Source organism: Talaromyces rugulosus, chromosome II (assembly GCF_013368755.1).
Source record: "Talaromyces rugulosus chromosome II, complete sequence".
In the NCBI taxonomy this organism is placed as follows: Eukaryota; Fungi; Ascomycota; class Eurotiomycetes; order Eurotiales; family Trichocomaceae; genus Talaromyces; species Talaromyces rugulosus.
In genome coordinates, this window is record NC_049562.1 from 1,217,155 (window position 1) to 1,232,559 (window position 15,405).

The 15,405-nt window shown below is 49.1% G+C and overlaps 7 protein-coding genes across 7 annotated transcripts; 4 read left to right on the forward strand and 3 right to left on the reverse strand.

The window, feature by feature from the left end:
* Positions 1-214: 214 nt before the first annotated feature.
* TRUGW13939_02876 (uncharacterized protein) lies at positions 215-1,690 on the reverse strand (the record flags this gene model as incomplete). Its single annotated transcript, XM_035486063.1, has 1 exon — positions 215-1,690. The coding sequence occupies one exon, from the start codon at positions 1,688-1,690 to the stop codon at positions 215-217; it is 1,476 nt and encodes a 491-aa protein (XP_035341956.1).
* Positions 1,691-3,476: 1,786 nt separating this feature from the next.
* On the forward strand, positions 3,477-4,492 carry TRUGW13939_02877 (uncharacterized protein; the record flags this gene model as incomplete). The annotated part of the gene is made up of 2 exons (XM_035486064.1): positions 3,477-3,884; positions 3,941-4,492. The coding sequence occupies 2 exons, from the start codon at positions 3,477-3,479 to the stop codon at positions 4,490-4,492; spliced, it is 960 nt and encodes a 319-aa protein (XP_035341957.1).
* Positions 4,493-5,488: 996 nt separating this feature from the next.
* Positions 5,489-6,169, reverse strand: TRUGW13939_02878 (uncharacterized protein; the record flags this gene model as incomplete). Its single annotated transcript, XM_035486065.1, has 1 exon — positions 5,489-6,169. The coding sequence occupies one exon, from the start codon at positions 6,167-6,169 to the stop codon at positions 5,489-5,491; it is 681 nt and encodes a 226-aa protein (XP_035341958.1).
* A 2,290-nt stretch (positions 6,170-8,459) lies between these two features.
* Positions 8,460-9,573, forward strand: TRUGW13939_02879 (uncharacterized protein; the record flags this gene model as incomplete). The annotated part of the gene is made up of 4 exons (XM_035486066.1): positions 8,460-8,474; positions 8,533-8,636; positions 8,721-9,253; positions 9,308-9,573. 4 exons carry the CDS (start codon positions 8,460-8,462, stop codon positions 9,571-9,573), a joined length of 918 nt encoding a protein of 305 aa, XP_035341959.1.
* An 896-nt stretch (positions 9,574-10,469) lies between these two features.
* TRUGW13939_02880 (uncharacterized protein) lies at positions 10,470-12,820 on the forward strand (the record flags this gene model as incomplete). Its single annotated transcript, XM_035486067.1, has 7 exons — positions 10,470-10,613; positions 10,665-11,164; positions 11,214-11,787; positions 11,852-12,199; positions 12,255-12,338; positions 12,399-12,744; positions 12,792-12,820. 7 exons carry the CDS (start codon positions 10,470-10,472, stop codon positions 12,818-12,820), a joined length of 2,025 nt encoding a protein of 674 aa, XP_035341960.1.
* A 73-nt stretch (positions 12,821-12,893) lies between these two features.
* TRUGW13939_02881 (uncharacterized protein) lies at positions 12,894-13,882 on the reverse strand (the record flags this gene model as incomplete). The annotated part of the gene is made up of 3 exons (XM_035486068.1): positions 12,894-13,584; positions 13,654-13,763; positions 13,820-13,882. 3 exons carry the CDS (start codon positions 13,880-13,882, stop codon positions 12,894-12,896), a joined length of 864 nt encoding a protein of 287 aa, XP_035341961.1.
* A 428-nt stretch (positions 13,883-14,310) lies between these two features.
* On the forward strand, positions 14,311-15,340 carry TRUGW13939_02882 (uncharacterized protein; the record flags this gene model as incomplete). Its single annotated transcript, XM_035486069.1, has 4 exons — positions 14,311-14,573; positions 14,627-14,938; positions 15,020-15,097; positions 15,175-15,340. 4 exons carry the CDS (start codon positions 14,311-14,313, stop codon positions 15,338-15,340), a joined length of 819 nt encoding a protein of 272 aa, XP_035341962.1.
* Between the last annotated feature and the right edge of the window lie 65 nt (positions 15,341-15,405).

A 15,405-nucleotide genomic window follows, 5' to 3' on the forward strand; every position in this document is an offset into this window, starting at 1 on the left:
AACCATAACAGTTAACTGGATCGAGTGTTTCACTTCAGATCCTGGATATCCATGCAAATACAAATAAACAAAAACGAAAAGAAAAAAAAGAAACCGTTACGAATTGTAAACAGTCAAAACGCCTCTAAATACCGTTTCATCCTAATATGAGTCTTCGAACGAGATGCATAACTTCATAGAAAAGTCTCAAGCGACCAGCACATGATTTGGTTTTTTACTCAATGGCGGAAATGCCGTCTCCGTGGAGGACCGGGTTGAGTTTTTCGTTCCACTTGAACTTGAATTCCTTGCCGAGCTCCTTGCGCACGACCGCCTTGACCGCGTCCAAAACGTGGTCGAACACGCCAAAGTTGGCCGGGCTCTTGGGATCGTTCTCGCCAGGGCCGCCTTGGAAGATACCGGTGCGGACCAGGCAGGTGTTCCAGCCGTACATGTTGCCACCGATGATGTCGGAGGCTGGGTTGTCACCGACCATGTAGACGTTGGCGGGAATCTTGTTCTCGTTGTGGATTTCCTCCATCCACGACTTGAGCACTTCGTCGGCGTACTTGTAAGTGGCCAATTCGGGCTTGCCGTAGACCACACGCTCAAGGTCGGTACCGGTCAGGGCCTTGTACATGGTTTCGATGGAAATGCGGAAGGCGCCCTGGGTCATACGGGGAGGGCCCTTGTAGGCAGTAGGCATAAGCATGTCACCTTGCGAAAAGTAGATGGGGATGCTGCCGGCGCCAGGGTTCTTGGATTTGGTGCCAAAGTAGCCGTCCTCAGACATGAGGAGGTCGATGATCAGTTGGAAGTCGGTAGAGTAGTCTCTAGAGTCGGAAAAGACGAGAATGGCGTCAAACTTGACTTTGGAGAAATCAATAGGGCTGGCTTGGGCGATTTCCTTTTCGGATCTGTGGGCTCTCCATGGGGAGATCTCTTCGTTCCAGGCGAGAATATCGTGGTATGTGTAGACATTCTTGAAGCCGTATTCAACAGCAACGTCTCGGCACTTGAAGCCTTCACCGCCAACAAGCAAGACGGTCTCGTAGTACTCGGACAGGGCACGCATGGGAGTGTGGGATTGAATGAACTGGTCGACGGAGATGGGGCTGTCCAGAACGTCGGTCAGCTGCTGGCAGCGTTCCTCCTCAGTCTTGCCGCTGCCGTTGGTCAACAGGATATAAGGAATCTTGATGCCGAGCTCGTTGTCGCCGTTCAGCATCTTGAGAGCCTCCTTGGCCTGTGGGATAGCCTTGTTGCCATGGGCCAGCACACCGTCAATGTCAAAGGCAAAGGCCATGTTCTTGGCGGCCAGGACCTTTTCCTGAGCCATGTCCTGGACCTGCGAGGCCAGGATGTCGCGCGAGACAGCACCAGAGCCATCTGCGTTGACGACTGAGGAGAGACGAGAGGGTCTGGAGGAGCGAGGAATGGGCAGCGAGGTGCCAAAGGAGTTTCGGGAGGCCCGTCGGTCCAGCATGGAGGGCTGAAGGCTCAAGTTGTGCATGAACTGGGCGGCATCACTGATGGAGCTTCGAGAGGCAGGCACCTCGACGACCTCACTCTCGCGGCGGTTGCGACGGACAGGGTCAGCAGGGATGGGGAGGGGCAGGCCAGCGTCGATGGTTACACTGGGGCGGCTGTCACGGGGAGAGAGAGACTCAGGGAGGTCTGCTCCCAGGTCGGAGTCTTCGAAGCGAGGCATGGTGATGGATAACAATAGCAGATGTGGATGTGCAGATGTGCAGTGATGGAAGAAGATGATGAATAGAAAGAGAGAGAGAGAGGGAGAGAGAGGGATGTGGCGGAGGCAAACAGAGATGTCTAGAGTCTAAATCTAAATGCTTTGTCGGGAAGGAGCAGACTTCCTCGTCAAAACCAGGACGAGAAGATGCAAGATGGAAGATGCAAGAAAGTTGAGATTGTTGCAACATTCAGACCCAGGGAACGGCGGTCTATTTATTCTTCATGGCTCCTCTTTGCCTCTTGTCTCTAGGGCTCTGGAGAGCTGGTATTGGTATACTCAGGCGGCCGAAACGGGCGTAGTGCAGGCTCCACCGGGTGAGCAATCGCGGTCCCTAAGAATTATCGTCGTGGCCGCCCCGCGGTGGAGCTGGCGGGAGATTCTCAGCATTCAGCGTTGGTGCATGCTGGTGGAGATGGATGTGTAGTGTACAATCATACAGCAATCGACGACTCCATAATAATCATAGAGATTCTAGCATGGTGTTGCAGCTAGCTTAGCTGTAACGATATGGCGCTGCGAGCCAATCACGGGGCCCGGCGCGCTGCTTGGCGCCGCAGCCGCCCGTGATTGGCGCGGCCGTCTCGACACTGCAGTATTATTACTATTGTTATTACTCTTAGTATTAGAGTTGTGCTGTGTGCATTTGTTACATGCCGTACACGAGGCTTCCGAGCCGATGTCTCGGCTGACCGAGCGCATGCCTGTACAAGTTACTCCGTAGTATGTAGCACAAAGAAACCTGCGTCATAATGCAGCAATCGGGCGTGCTGGAGCCGGGCCATAGGGCTCCGACTGCAGCGGCGCCATGACCGCACCGCCCGTGACCGCTGCACGCTGACTGGTCCGGTGCGCGCAACGGTGCAGGCGCAGCGGGGCGGAAAAGCGGAGCGGCGCAGCACCGGAGTAACCGGTATGGGACTAGCTCACGCTTACTCCCCACTTGGTGCCGTCTAGTGCCAGTGGGTCCAGCGCATGGCGGCCTATCGCGCTCTTATCAGCCCGGCGGCGCGCGCCATCGGCGAGTGCTCTGCGGCCTGCCGACCGCGCACCGGCCACTCACGGCATGGCAGGCGCCCCGCCCGATCCGGCTACGTAGCCCCATCCCGAGCCGGGCGGTGATGTCATGGTGCTTCTTAACTTTTTACATATGCTAATTTTTAGGATATTAAATAATAATAATAATAATAATCTAGGCGACGAAAATTAAGACTCGCCTTTTCACTACTAGCGTATGCGACTGCGACATTTGCATGCAATCCACGAAAACAAACAGCAATGCCCGCCGCCAATCAGCCCACCCGAGGTGGATGCATAGTAATTACTCCTACTGCTATGAGTTCGAGATGGAACCACCGGAGGGGCACCATGACGGAATCATTCAATCAATGCAGACGCGCCCGGACGAGTATGATCCGTGGGTGGGCAGGAGGGTACTAATAGGACGAGTACGGTGTACAGTAAGAGTAATAGGAATGCGGGTTTTCGCAATAACAATAGTAGTAATACGTTTTCGTCCTGCTAATAATGGTAAAGTTGTTAGGGCTCTCGGGCGAGAGGGGCAGCTCGAGATGCCTCATGCAAACACAGAAAACACCACTCTCGACCCCTCCGGACTTCTTGCCGCTGTAGATATTCTTAAACTGTCAACTCCCGCTGCCACTGCACTGCATCTTCCTTTATCGCATCATCTACATCCACACATATACATCACTCTATCTACAGTGCAGTCTCCAAAAAAGAAAAAATGTCCGACGGCAAGACCTTTACGCTGAGCAATGGCGTCACCATCCCCGCCGTTGGCTTCGGCACCTTTGCCAACGAGGGCGCCAAAGGCGAGACCTACAAGGCCGTCACCCACGCCCTGCGCACTGGTTATCGCCATCTCGACTGCGCCTGGTACTATCTCAACGAGAACGAGGTTGGCGACGCCGTGCACGACTTTCTGAAGGAAACCCCCTCCGTCAAGCGCGAGGATTTGTTCATCACCACCAAGGTGTGGAATCACCTGCACCGCTACGACGACGTCCTCTGGTCCATCAACAACTCGCTCGAGAAGCTGCGCACCAGCTACATTGATTTGTTTCTGATCCATTGGCCCATTGCCTCCGAAAAGGATGGCCAGGAGAAGCCCAAGATTGGTCCTGACGGAAAGGTATTTTTTTTTTTTTTTTTAACATTGCTGCCGAACTACATCTAATGAATCTCTAGTACGTGATCCTCAAGGACCTTACAGAGAACCCCCAGGAGACATGGCAAGCGCTGGAACAAGCCTACAATGAGAAAAAGACACGCGCCATCGGTGTGTCCAACTGGACCATCAAGGGCCTCGAGCAGCTGTTATCGTTTGCCAAAGTGAAGCCGCAGGTCAACCAGATCGAAGTGCACCCGTTCCTCCCCAACAACGAGCTGATCCAGTACCTCTTCAAACACGACATCCTGCCACAGGCCTACTCGCCGCTGGGCTCGCAGAACCAGGTGCCCACCACCGGCGAGCGCGTCAGCGAGAACAAGACTCTGAACGAGATCGCCAATGCTCGTGGCTCCACCCTGGCCCAGGTGCTTATTGCCTGGGGCATCCGCCGCGGCTATGTCGTGCTACCCAAGAGCTCCAACCCAGCGCGCATCGAGTCAAACTTCCAGTCAATCCAGCTGTCCGACGAGGAGTTTGCCGCCGTCAATGCTGTCGCCGATGACCGGCATTGCCGCTTCGTCAACATGAAGGATACCTTTGGTTATGACGTATGGCCCGAGGAAGCCTAGGCTGTGATATCCACTTGGTCCGTTTTTTTCTGCAAAAATTTCCCGGTTGAGCTACACTACAACCCCGTTTTTTATTACGATTATTTTTTGGGTGGTAAATTGGAAGGGAAAAAAAAGGGGGGGAGGGAATGTTAGACGCTACTAGAAGGAAATGGCGGGGTATGAGGGGTTCCCCAGCTTACGTCTGGCTGCCTTGTATCTAAGGCTTCGAAGCCATCTCCTGTACGAATATCAGCAATTTATGCTCCGTTCCTGCCTACTCAGGATCGATGGTATAGCCTATCAGTGCTGTTTACCCTCATAGTAGTTACTCCGATTGCCCGCCTTAATTCCCCCCAGCCGATTCGTCCCGGAAAAAGCCTCAAGTTTCACATGTCTTTTTCTGGACAAGAGACTCGTCTCGTCTCGTCGGCAGATCGGCGCCCGTGGCTTTCAGGGGTTTAATCTTGTTTGTGTTTGAGATCTACGTCAGGCTGCAGCCGTGCGTGAGTTCGCAGTACGTACTACTACTGCTTTTGGAGCACTATATTCCAATATGACGATGTCTTGGCGGTGAAGCCTTTATAGATTAGTGCATTGCTAGTCTGCAGTCCTGGTGTGGATCTCGTGGATCTCAAGTGAGGTCGAGGATGTGCGCTAGGCTCGGCTTACTGGATGTGGTAGTATCCGGGCATGTAGTAGTCGTCTACAGTTGATATGTAGCATTCTATATGTATACTCTCGGGGGGTATTTAGTATTTACAAATTTAGCCCCTCTGTATACGGACATGTACGGGCATGTACGGGTGTCTAGTTGACTAGTTGGCTTGTAGTTTGTTCCTTTGAACATGGCCGGATGGAGTAATATTAGAAGATACATGTAGGATATTCTGCAGATGACAAGGTGCTGTCTGTCAATGTCTTCAATGTGATCTGTAGTGATTGTTTCTGGAGTATATACGTTAATTGATATACCGGAACCCTAACCCTAGTTCTACTCATGTACTGCAAGAATACTCAACCCCGAAGAGAGTAGACATCCTCCCACTCATACTCATTCATCCTCGCCGCGCAATCCGCCTGCTCAACCCCAAACTCCCTCGCAATGAAATAACACGCTGCATCCATGCCCGCCGACACGCCCGCCGCCGTCAACACCCTGACGCCGTTCTCTGTCAACCCACCATCCTGATACCGACACTCTTCCACAACAGTCGTCTCGGGCCCTGCATGCTTCGCACACTGCTTACGCAGAGCGTCCAGCGCGAGATGATGCGTGGTTACCGTCTTGCCCACGAGAACACCCGCTGTAGCCAACATCAACGCCCCGCTACACACCGAAAACACCGTCCTAGGCCGCCGCTTCTTGTGGTGTAGCTGAATGCTCGCAAAGGCCTTGACAAACTGCACCTCGGCGGACTCCGCGTCCTGCGCAATCCCGGTCAGACCCTCAAGAGACCCTCCGGGCACGAGCAGCACGTCAAACGAAGAGAGTATGTTGTCCTGGCGCGCGTGGTCGAGTGACATGTCGCGGGGGATGCGCATGTGAGAACATGTCTTTGTAAGTTCGTGCTGAGCGAGGATAGTGAATGAAAAAGCGTTGTCGTGGAGGGTCGACGTCGAGAGGATGCCGAGTGGGCCGGCGATGTCGAGGATGTCGGAGTCGGGGTAGACCAGAATGGCGACGGAGATGGTCATGTTTATTTAAAAAAAAATTTAATTATATATATGTTCTATGTAGATTGTAGTATGAGGTGGTTTATTGAAGTTCCAGTTATTCTGACATCAGTGATTCATTTTTTCCTGTTTTATTAAAAATCAGTGCGCCCTTATTTGGCTTGCCCTTGATTATTCTCTCAACATTAGGAAGATAAAGCGGAATGAGATAAATGAACCATTATACAAGAAAATAAGTTCTTGCTAGACCATACTCAAGTCTGAAAATGCCAATTAACCCTCTTTCCCAAAAAGGAAAAAAAAGGCAGCCCCTCTTAGTCTTCCCAAGCCTGAAGATCCTCGATAGTAGTTTTTGATTAACCTAGGTCCGTGCTTGCTAAATAACGGTCAAGTGAAAAAACTGTCGGTTGATATTCAACTTGGATGGAGCAACTAGTATTTTTTTTTTTTTAATCAATTTGATTGCGGAACGAAGTCAAGCTCATACAAAATTGCAAATCCACGTTGGACTGAAATACTTGTTGAACCGGTGCCCACCGGAGGGTAGGATGCCACGGTTATAATCTTATTTACAGGCCGGTTTATAAGATTTAGTAGTCAATTGACTAGCAGCGGATTAAGTAAAATATAAAGATATACTTCGTTCCGCACACCGCTGGTGACTTACCAGTTGACACAAGCTACTTCACTATACTTAGAAATGGAATTACCTCTCCTATAAAAAATATGATAAATAAAATTGACCGAAATTTTACTACAGTACTAAAAAGGAAGGTAATATATTAGTCGACAAATAATTACCCAATCGATATTGCATGCTGCTTTAGTATGTATACATCTAGAGTATAGGGCTACAAATTCACCAACACGCAAACACCGCCAATTTTAAGGATAAAGTACCAAATCACAAACTTGAAAAATTATTCTAATTCGCAACACACAAACAAGTAATAATAAAAAAAACAATGGCGACCTCTGCGCTGTCGACAATGGCAAACAGATCTTACATAAGTGGATGATTGTTGATCCACGCCGATTCGCCAATCTCAGGGCCGAAAATCCAGTGCCGCTTCAAACGGACATCCGCTTTCTGAATAATAAGCAACACTGCAGCCCAAGCCACAAACCACACAGACACCAAGACGCTGGGAGAAAGAGTAATATATCTTAATACCACCCTCTTATATATATGTATATATATATAATAACAAGAATAATAACAATAAGTTTCTATAGTATCTTAATACTATAATAGTATAAGAATAATATATAATAATAATTTTTATCTTTATATTTTAAGGTATTTTGATATTTTAAGATATCTGATAAATTATATACATCTCTATAAAACTATAGTAGAGCATGTGTAGTTTTTAAGAAACGTCTCCAAATAAAATACGGTGTCAAAACCCCCTGAAACGTCTCCTGGTGGTGTTTTGACGGTATCCGGGAACCCCAAATTTCTTCTATTGTTACTTGCCCCTATCGATGAAAATGAAAATGCTGACTATTTATTGTGCGAATTGATGCTGTGCACTTGGCTAAATATTGTTCCACCAGCGTATGTCTTTTGACATCGGCTGCAATGACCTCTGCCTAAGGCTCTTACGTGTAGATGCCGGAGCTATTTATTTTTAGTTTCTTCTAGGTGTCATTTAGATATAAAAATGTAACCAAGTTCTACATCAGTCTTTTTAGAGCGTCCAGACTGGTGTTTCAGGGAGTGGCTGGGGAAGGCTTCCAGTAGGTCACCTGATGAGTTCAAATGCTGAACAGGTCCCACTCTGTGTGTTTCTCATTCAGAGACATGAATCCTGACCAGTGCTTCATTAAGGAGAGTACTCCAACGGCCCACCCTTTGTGGGTTTGCCATTTCCGGAATATTGAATCCTGCTTTCCCTCTTTTCTTGGCCACCAGCTTCGACGGACAATTCATCTGTAAGCTGCTCCTGCAAACCTTGCTAGGTTTGAACCCATTCTTCCCAAATTTGCCTAACATCTGCATTTAGACCCCTTGGCAAAACACTTTATGAAATAACACAAAGTACTTTGGATGTGTCTCAAGCGCCATTGATGGATGTGAAAACATGGCAAAGTGCCATACCAATATTTTTAGAGCATCTATATATGTAGACTGGTTATACATTACGTGACTAGGAATTCAAAAGATTACTTATTATATTAATATATATGCTATTCTTGATGTACCAGTTCCGTATTTAGATATACAAAATATAAATGGCTGGGAAAGACTTCAAGAAGGTCACCTGCTGAGATAGGTCCCACTCTGCGTGTTTACACTGCCAGAGGCATGATCCCTGACCAGGTGCGCCATTAAGAGGCTGGGGAAGTTTCTGAGTGGGCCGCCTATGGTTTTGATATAGGTCCTACCCTTTGTGTGCCTTCCTCACTTCCAGAGATTCGAGTCCTGTCTTTCCTCTTCAAGCCTTTTTTCTGTTGATGACCAGATTCGACAAATCTTTCCCCTGTAAGTTACTTCTGAAAGCCTTGCTTGGTTTGAAGAGGTCCTCGACTATCCTACTTCCAATATTTGCCTAACATCTCCATCTAGGCCTTCCAACAAAATGCCATCTGGAGTAGCGCAACGACCCTTAGCCGTGGCCCAGGCGCCATTGCCTGATGTTTTGGTGGGAAACCACCACACCAAAAGCTCCGCCCTCCACAACATCCACTTTGTTGGGACGATTAGTCCTTGGACGAATTTCGAAAATGACGTCCACTCTTTTTGTGCTGGAATAAATTGGGCTCAATATACCCATGTCTTGACGTACAAGGGCAAGACATCAAAGCCCTGGAATCTCGACCAGGACCAGACGGACACAGGAGACGAGGCCGCCCTTCAGGGCAAATTCAGAGCACACCTCGGAGAGCCTGTCACGGCAATCTGCACCGTGACGGGCAGACATGCCCAGGTCACCGACTTCAGGGCGACCGACGTCGTGCCAATCGACAGGTCGACGCCAGACCTTGCCATCAAAGTCGGAGATACCTTGGCGGGAGTAGGGAAGGCGAAGGTCTTTTGGGTGAGGGATCACCATCTGGGTCATGCTTCGGGGAAAATTTTACACCTCAGACACGTGCTTGGTAAGGGGGAAAGCATAGCAACCAGCATCTGTTCACACTAATTCGGGTTTCTAGGCCAAATTGCACTTTATATGAAAATTTATAAAGTGAAGTGCGGCTTCCACACGACCTACAAGGAAACAATTTTCTTGAAGCAGGAGAGGACATCGTCCGGTTGGGTTCTGTACTATTCAGACCCAATTCAGCATGATGCAATTGGTGATCGATCAAACGGCACCGTTTCCCTCCGAGAGTGTTTCTTGTACCTTGTTGACGAAGCCATTAAGAGCCCCGTCGCAGACAACAACGAGCTGCAATGGGTTTCACCTGACCGTCATTGAAAACCCTCTCCCGCTCCCTCTCTCCCACTCCCTCTCTCCCACTCCAACCCTCTGGCGCCATATTGTTCCCTTCATGGGCAAGTTTCAAACAGGTCCCTACTGACTAGTAGGCCGTATGGCCGAACGCTGTAGGGTGTCCTGGGCGGACCCAACCATAAGGCCAATTGGTGCGTATGGTGGTTTGTGGTATCTCCTGTATCTTTGCTGTTTGTAAAATTGGTTCCTTCATGGGCAAGTTTCAAACAGGTCCCTGCTGACTAGTAGGCCGTATGGCCGAACGCTGCAGGGTGTCCTGGGCGGACCCAACCATAAGGGCCAATTCGGGCTGGGGTATTGGCTCTATAAGAGTTTCGAAAGAGGAGGATGGGTGTTGAAATCGGACTTTGCGCCTCCACGCGGTGACACCTGGGCAATGCGGTTAAAACCGTAGCTAGAGCAAAGACGTATCTTGTCACATCTTCTGGTATCTGGTATTATCAACGATACAAGCCCTCGTTGTTGAACGTTTCTCGTTAGGTGATATCTAACTTACAAACCGCGCTAACGGTATGAAGTAAGGATCCTCGTTACTTTCCTATCCACTGAAAGATTTCACATGAACGATTGATCGATATTTCTGTTGTTAATTTCACATTTTAGTCTGATGCTGGAGATTTCATGTTACTCATTGCATGTATTTGTTAGTTTCTCAGGATGGTCGTGGATGTGGTTCGGCTTCATCCCACATGGCAAACAGATTTAGATCAGCGGATGATTGTTGATCCATGCCGATTCGCCAATCTCCGGGCCGAAAATCCAGTGCCGCTTCAACAGCATCCGCTTTCTGAATAATAAGCAGCACTGCAGCCCAAACCACCCAGATACCAAGACGCTGGGAGAAAGAGTCATTCTAAAATATGGACAGTTCCGGGCTACAGGACCTGCCGGGCAGCTTGTCCCTGGGCTCGACGTTGCCGTCCGGGTTTGACCACAATGATCCGCAGCCGTTCCAAGGCTTCTCGCGCTCTATAGAACACGGCATGCCTGCTACGACAACCTTTGTGAGTATCCAAAACGAATTAAATTGCTTGTATGACTATATCTCATAATAGCCCCTTACTCAGCAGTCAGTTGTGCAGCCACCTCGGCCAGGGAATTTTGATCCGCGCGACAACAATGCCAATAATCCTCGGTATCAAGCGCCTCCTCCACCTCGCTCGGCTCAGGGTGTGAATACTACTACTAGTACTTCAAACACCACGCACATGGGACCAAATCAGCCGGTGCAGAGGAGCATCGCTCTAGCATCGTCACGAGTCACAGCAGATGACGTCGGCGAGCTTAGCTGGATCCCCCCGCTGATTCCGTCTATGGGTGAAGCAATTGCCAACCACGCGTCGACTGTGCAGTCCCAAGAGGCCGTCAGCTTTCTTTCCGGCAGCCCTGGTGCCGTGATGGAAAGTAAAGATAGCCATTTTGGGAGCATGAAGATAGTGCCCAACCCGCCTGATCTTGATGCATGGCGGGAGCGGCTTTTCAATGTTGATGAGCCGATCACTCTGACCGAAGAACAGTATATACTCCCAATTCCACCAGCTGGCAGCTTTGCAGTGTTAAAAAAATTGCTACTATTAGGGTTGTTTTTTGTTGACTTTTCATAGATTCAAAACATACTTCCCCCACGTCGACAATGTCTATTCTCACCGGTCCACTCAGAAATATAAACGCAAGCCCTTTGTTTCTCACTACTGGGACTGTCGGCTGAAAGGACGACCTCCGGGCACCCCCAAGTCTGATGATCCCAACAAAAAGAAGCGGAAGCGAACCGCTCGAGAGCGTGATCTATGCGACGTCAAGATCAAAATCACCGAGCACTACCCTGGCACTACACCGACTGCCGATTCCGAGCTCGGGGAATCGATCGATATGTTGTCGACAGTTAGCCATTCAACGGCAGCTGCAGCATTCTTCGTAAATGGAGCGCATTCGCGCGGAGAGGGCCAGCAGCAGCAGCCCTTTGGTATCTTAGCTCCCAACCCAACTCTACCTACAGCGCATCCAGGCTCCAGGGGTCAGAAATATTATACTATCCAGCGAGTCAACGGTAATGGTGGGAATGGAAAGACAGACGGTATTGGAGGAGGTCACAGACATACGCTAGATGAGAGTGACCGAGTAAAGAAGAACAGCGTGCACAGGCACTTGGTCAAAGTCAGCAAAGAGAAAAAAGATGAGGTATGTTTAATTTCTATTGGTCAAAAATGACAGACGAGTTTGCATGGCTGACCAGCAGCAAAAGCAAACACAACCAACAATATATCACAATATGGCGACAGGACAAGCGCAATTAACCGTGAAGAAGCGTTCAAAAGAGTGCGACCTCAAACTATATGGAAATTGTTCTTGGCAAGTTGATATTATCTCAATTCCAACTCTTATGCATCAAATAATAACAGTGAATTCCAGTCCTTTCGTCCAAAAGGTTTGGATAGCATTGGAAATGAAAGGTATTCCTTATCAATATATAGAGGTAGACCCGCAAATCAAGAAGCCCGACTTGCTGCTGGCAGTAGACCCTCGCGGCCCAGTCCCATCTCTCCGAGATGGCAGTTGGGGCTGTTACGAGAGCAACGTGCTTCTCGAATATGTAAGTGTGCTATTCACCTTAGCGGCACGACGCGTCTCACGCAGTATTATTCTAGCTGGAGGATGTCGACGTAGGCATTCCACTTCTCCCACCGGGGGATGCAAAGCTGCGGGCTCATTGCCGTCTCTGGGCTGACCATGTTCGTTTTTTTACCCACTTGATTCTGATGTGGTATGAGCCACTTATTAACAGTGAATAGATCGGGCGGTCCATCATTCCGAGTTTCTACAAGCTTTTGTTGGAAAAGGATCCTTTGAAACAAAGGGCTACCGCCGAGGAGTTCAAAGTCCATATTGCGAAGCTTGTTAATGCTTCGCACGCCCAAGGACCGTTTTTCCTAGGCCCTGCCATGTCATATGTTGACATTCAAATTGCACCTTGGATCCTTCGGCTGAGTCGCGTGTTGAAACCGTTTCGTGGTTGGTCAGAATCCGAAATGGGCGCGCGATGGGCCAATTGGGTCCAGGCAGTTGAAGAAAACGAGCATGTCAAGGCGACCACAAGTAGTGACGAAGTCTACTTGGACAACTATGTGCGGTATTTTGGTAAGTCGGCGAGGCGTGCGTGGGAGCTCTTGCTAACGGTTGCGTAGAATGCGCTCAAACAAACAACGACTCATAAATGCACTAAACAGTGCCGTATTTCTTCACAATGGTTCGTCATGATTTCTTTGATACTCTGACGAATCAAAAATTTAAGCTCCTCTTCCACGAGGGCCAAAACCAAACCCGCCGCGTCCGTTGCTATCGGGGCCTCTGGGGTTTCTGATAGGCTGCTTGGGGACTTGTTGCTCGGTATCGGATCTTTCTGTAGAAGATTGTTGTGGACGATCTCTTCGTTGTAGATATGTTGAATTTGATTTGGCAGCGTAGTTTGGGTCGTATAGTTGTCTTTGCTTGCCCATATTATTATTACTGGCTCCTGGAGAGTCTCGTTTCTCGCGATTGCTGTTATCCCTGTCTCTCCCACCGCCTCGATTGCGTCCTCGACCACGGTTCCCTTCACCGCCGCTGCTCTGATGTCTGGATGGCGGGGGTGTGCCACCGGGTGATGAGGCGCCAGAACCCGGAGTCGAAGAATTCCCGAATAGCCTTTCACGAACTTCTTCGTACTTGCGCTGTTTCTCTTCCCGGTCTTTCAAAGCTTTAGCGTGTCGTTCTTCCGGCGTCATCTCCGGGGCCTTATTCGCTTCTTCGTCAGAGTCGTACAATTCTTTCCCATCTGGTCCAAGATTCAAGGCCGAAAGGCCGGCCGTGGCAGCGTCTCCGTTCCTCGAGGCCATCTGCGGTCTGCGACTCAGCACGGTGACTGCAGGCTTGAATTCCTGCTTGAGCGGGACGACATCTGCTTTGGACTCGAGGTAGTGGAATGTTTGCGGAGCATCCCTGGAATCAATGGGCTGTCAGCATGGCAGCCGTGTTGCATTTGGTTTGGTCTGATTTTGCTAGACATACGCTTCAGCCCATAGTTGTCTATTGAATTCCGCCTGCGCAGCCCTACGTTGCGCTTTGGTTACCTTTGAAGACACTTTCTTGTCGGCGGATTCGGGAGTCTGGTCCTGCTTCTGCTTTCACGTTAGCAATTGAAGGCCACTGCGAGGAGCTAGAAGCAGTAGCATACGTCTGCCAGCATTTCCCAGTCTGTTTCCCATGCGTCGGGAACGTTGTTTTGCTCCGCGCTCATGTTGTATCGCTGCTGATACTAATCCTGTCTATCCAAAGTCTTTTCCCCCCTCCCACTTTCTTCCAATGGCGCGCAATGACCTGCAGATGATAGAATAGGTATAAAACTCGGAGTGCAGCCGGAAAATATTCGAGGAGCAGAATGCGCAGGCAAGCCAGGACTGACGGGCGTTGTCCAAAAACCCGGAAAATAATTGATCAAGCCGAAGGAAGACGAAGCGGGTTCTTCTTTCTGTGTGGGCCCCGCCGAGTCAAAAGGCGGGGACGATGGCACGGTGAACTCTCTTCTCGATACGCTCTGTGTGACGCCGATCACTTGCTGGCCAGCACTTGCCACTACGTACTGTTATCAGCTGCGTTATCATTTCCGGGACTAATCGAATCGAGAATAGCAGGCAATTTACATGAAACTAGCTCATCTAGCAAAAAATGGCGGACGACGGCTCTGGTTATGACGACCCCGTTTGCTTTTCCTCTGCCTGGGAGGGGAAAGCGATAGATTTCAAGTACAAAGATCCCGAATCAAAGTTCATCGCCGGCACATGGAAGCTCGGCAAAAAGCAGTATGAACGGCCTCGTCTAGCAACAAACTGGGAGTTTTCAATGGGACTTGTTTCGGAATCAGAGGCAATGTTTGAATGCAACAACACAGACAACCCCGACGAAACAGCTTTGATGATAATTTACATGCAGTAAAGTGTCTCCCCATATATCTCAGGAAATCATTTTCTTACTTACTCTCTAGAGTTCCACGCCGCAGCACAGAGTTTTTACCCCCCTCGGAAAGAAAGGCACAAGCCACTGATAAATTGCCTCATGCACCTGCTAATCAGCTTTGGGCTCTGACAACCCTACATAAGCATAACAGTCATTCTAGTCTAAAACTTTACGGCTACAAAAAGTCAAAGCAGAATGACTCGGGGCTTGTGCCAGGAGGATATATTCTGTATTTACTTGTTCAGAAATACCCAGGCGTCTCTCTCACCGAGGATTCATTCTGGCAACTATCATTACCTGAGCGAGATGAGATTCGACAGGCCTTGAAGGCGACACTCCTGTATGGCTAACCAGCCTTAGCCTTTTTTTTTTTTTTTTTTTTTTTTTTTTTTGGAGGGTTTTCTGTTAATGACATTCACAGTGACTGCCTTGACAAAGGGATCAACAACTATGAGGATGACATATCGAAAATTCGTTGGATGAGAGAGAAAAAGAAGGTGTAAGTGATATTTCTAGAATTTTTTCTAATTAACACAAGCTAATGCATATTTCTTCCGTGAACAGGGTAATAACTAGGTTCCACGCATGTAGTCCTAAGCAGGACGGTGAGGACGAAAACGGTGAGGACGAATGGCGTGATAACATTTGGTATTACTGGGGCCTGGTAGCCAAAAAGCCAGACTGGAGATATGATAAAAACGATAATGGGAAGAAGCTTGACCCATCGAGATGGGTATTGTAGAAGATGGAATGGAAACTGCGGATTTTACGCGGAGAGATTTAATGTTGCTACAGCGAGATGGATAT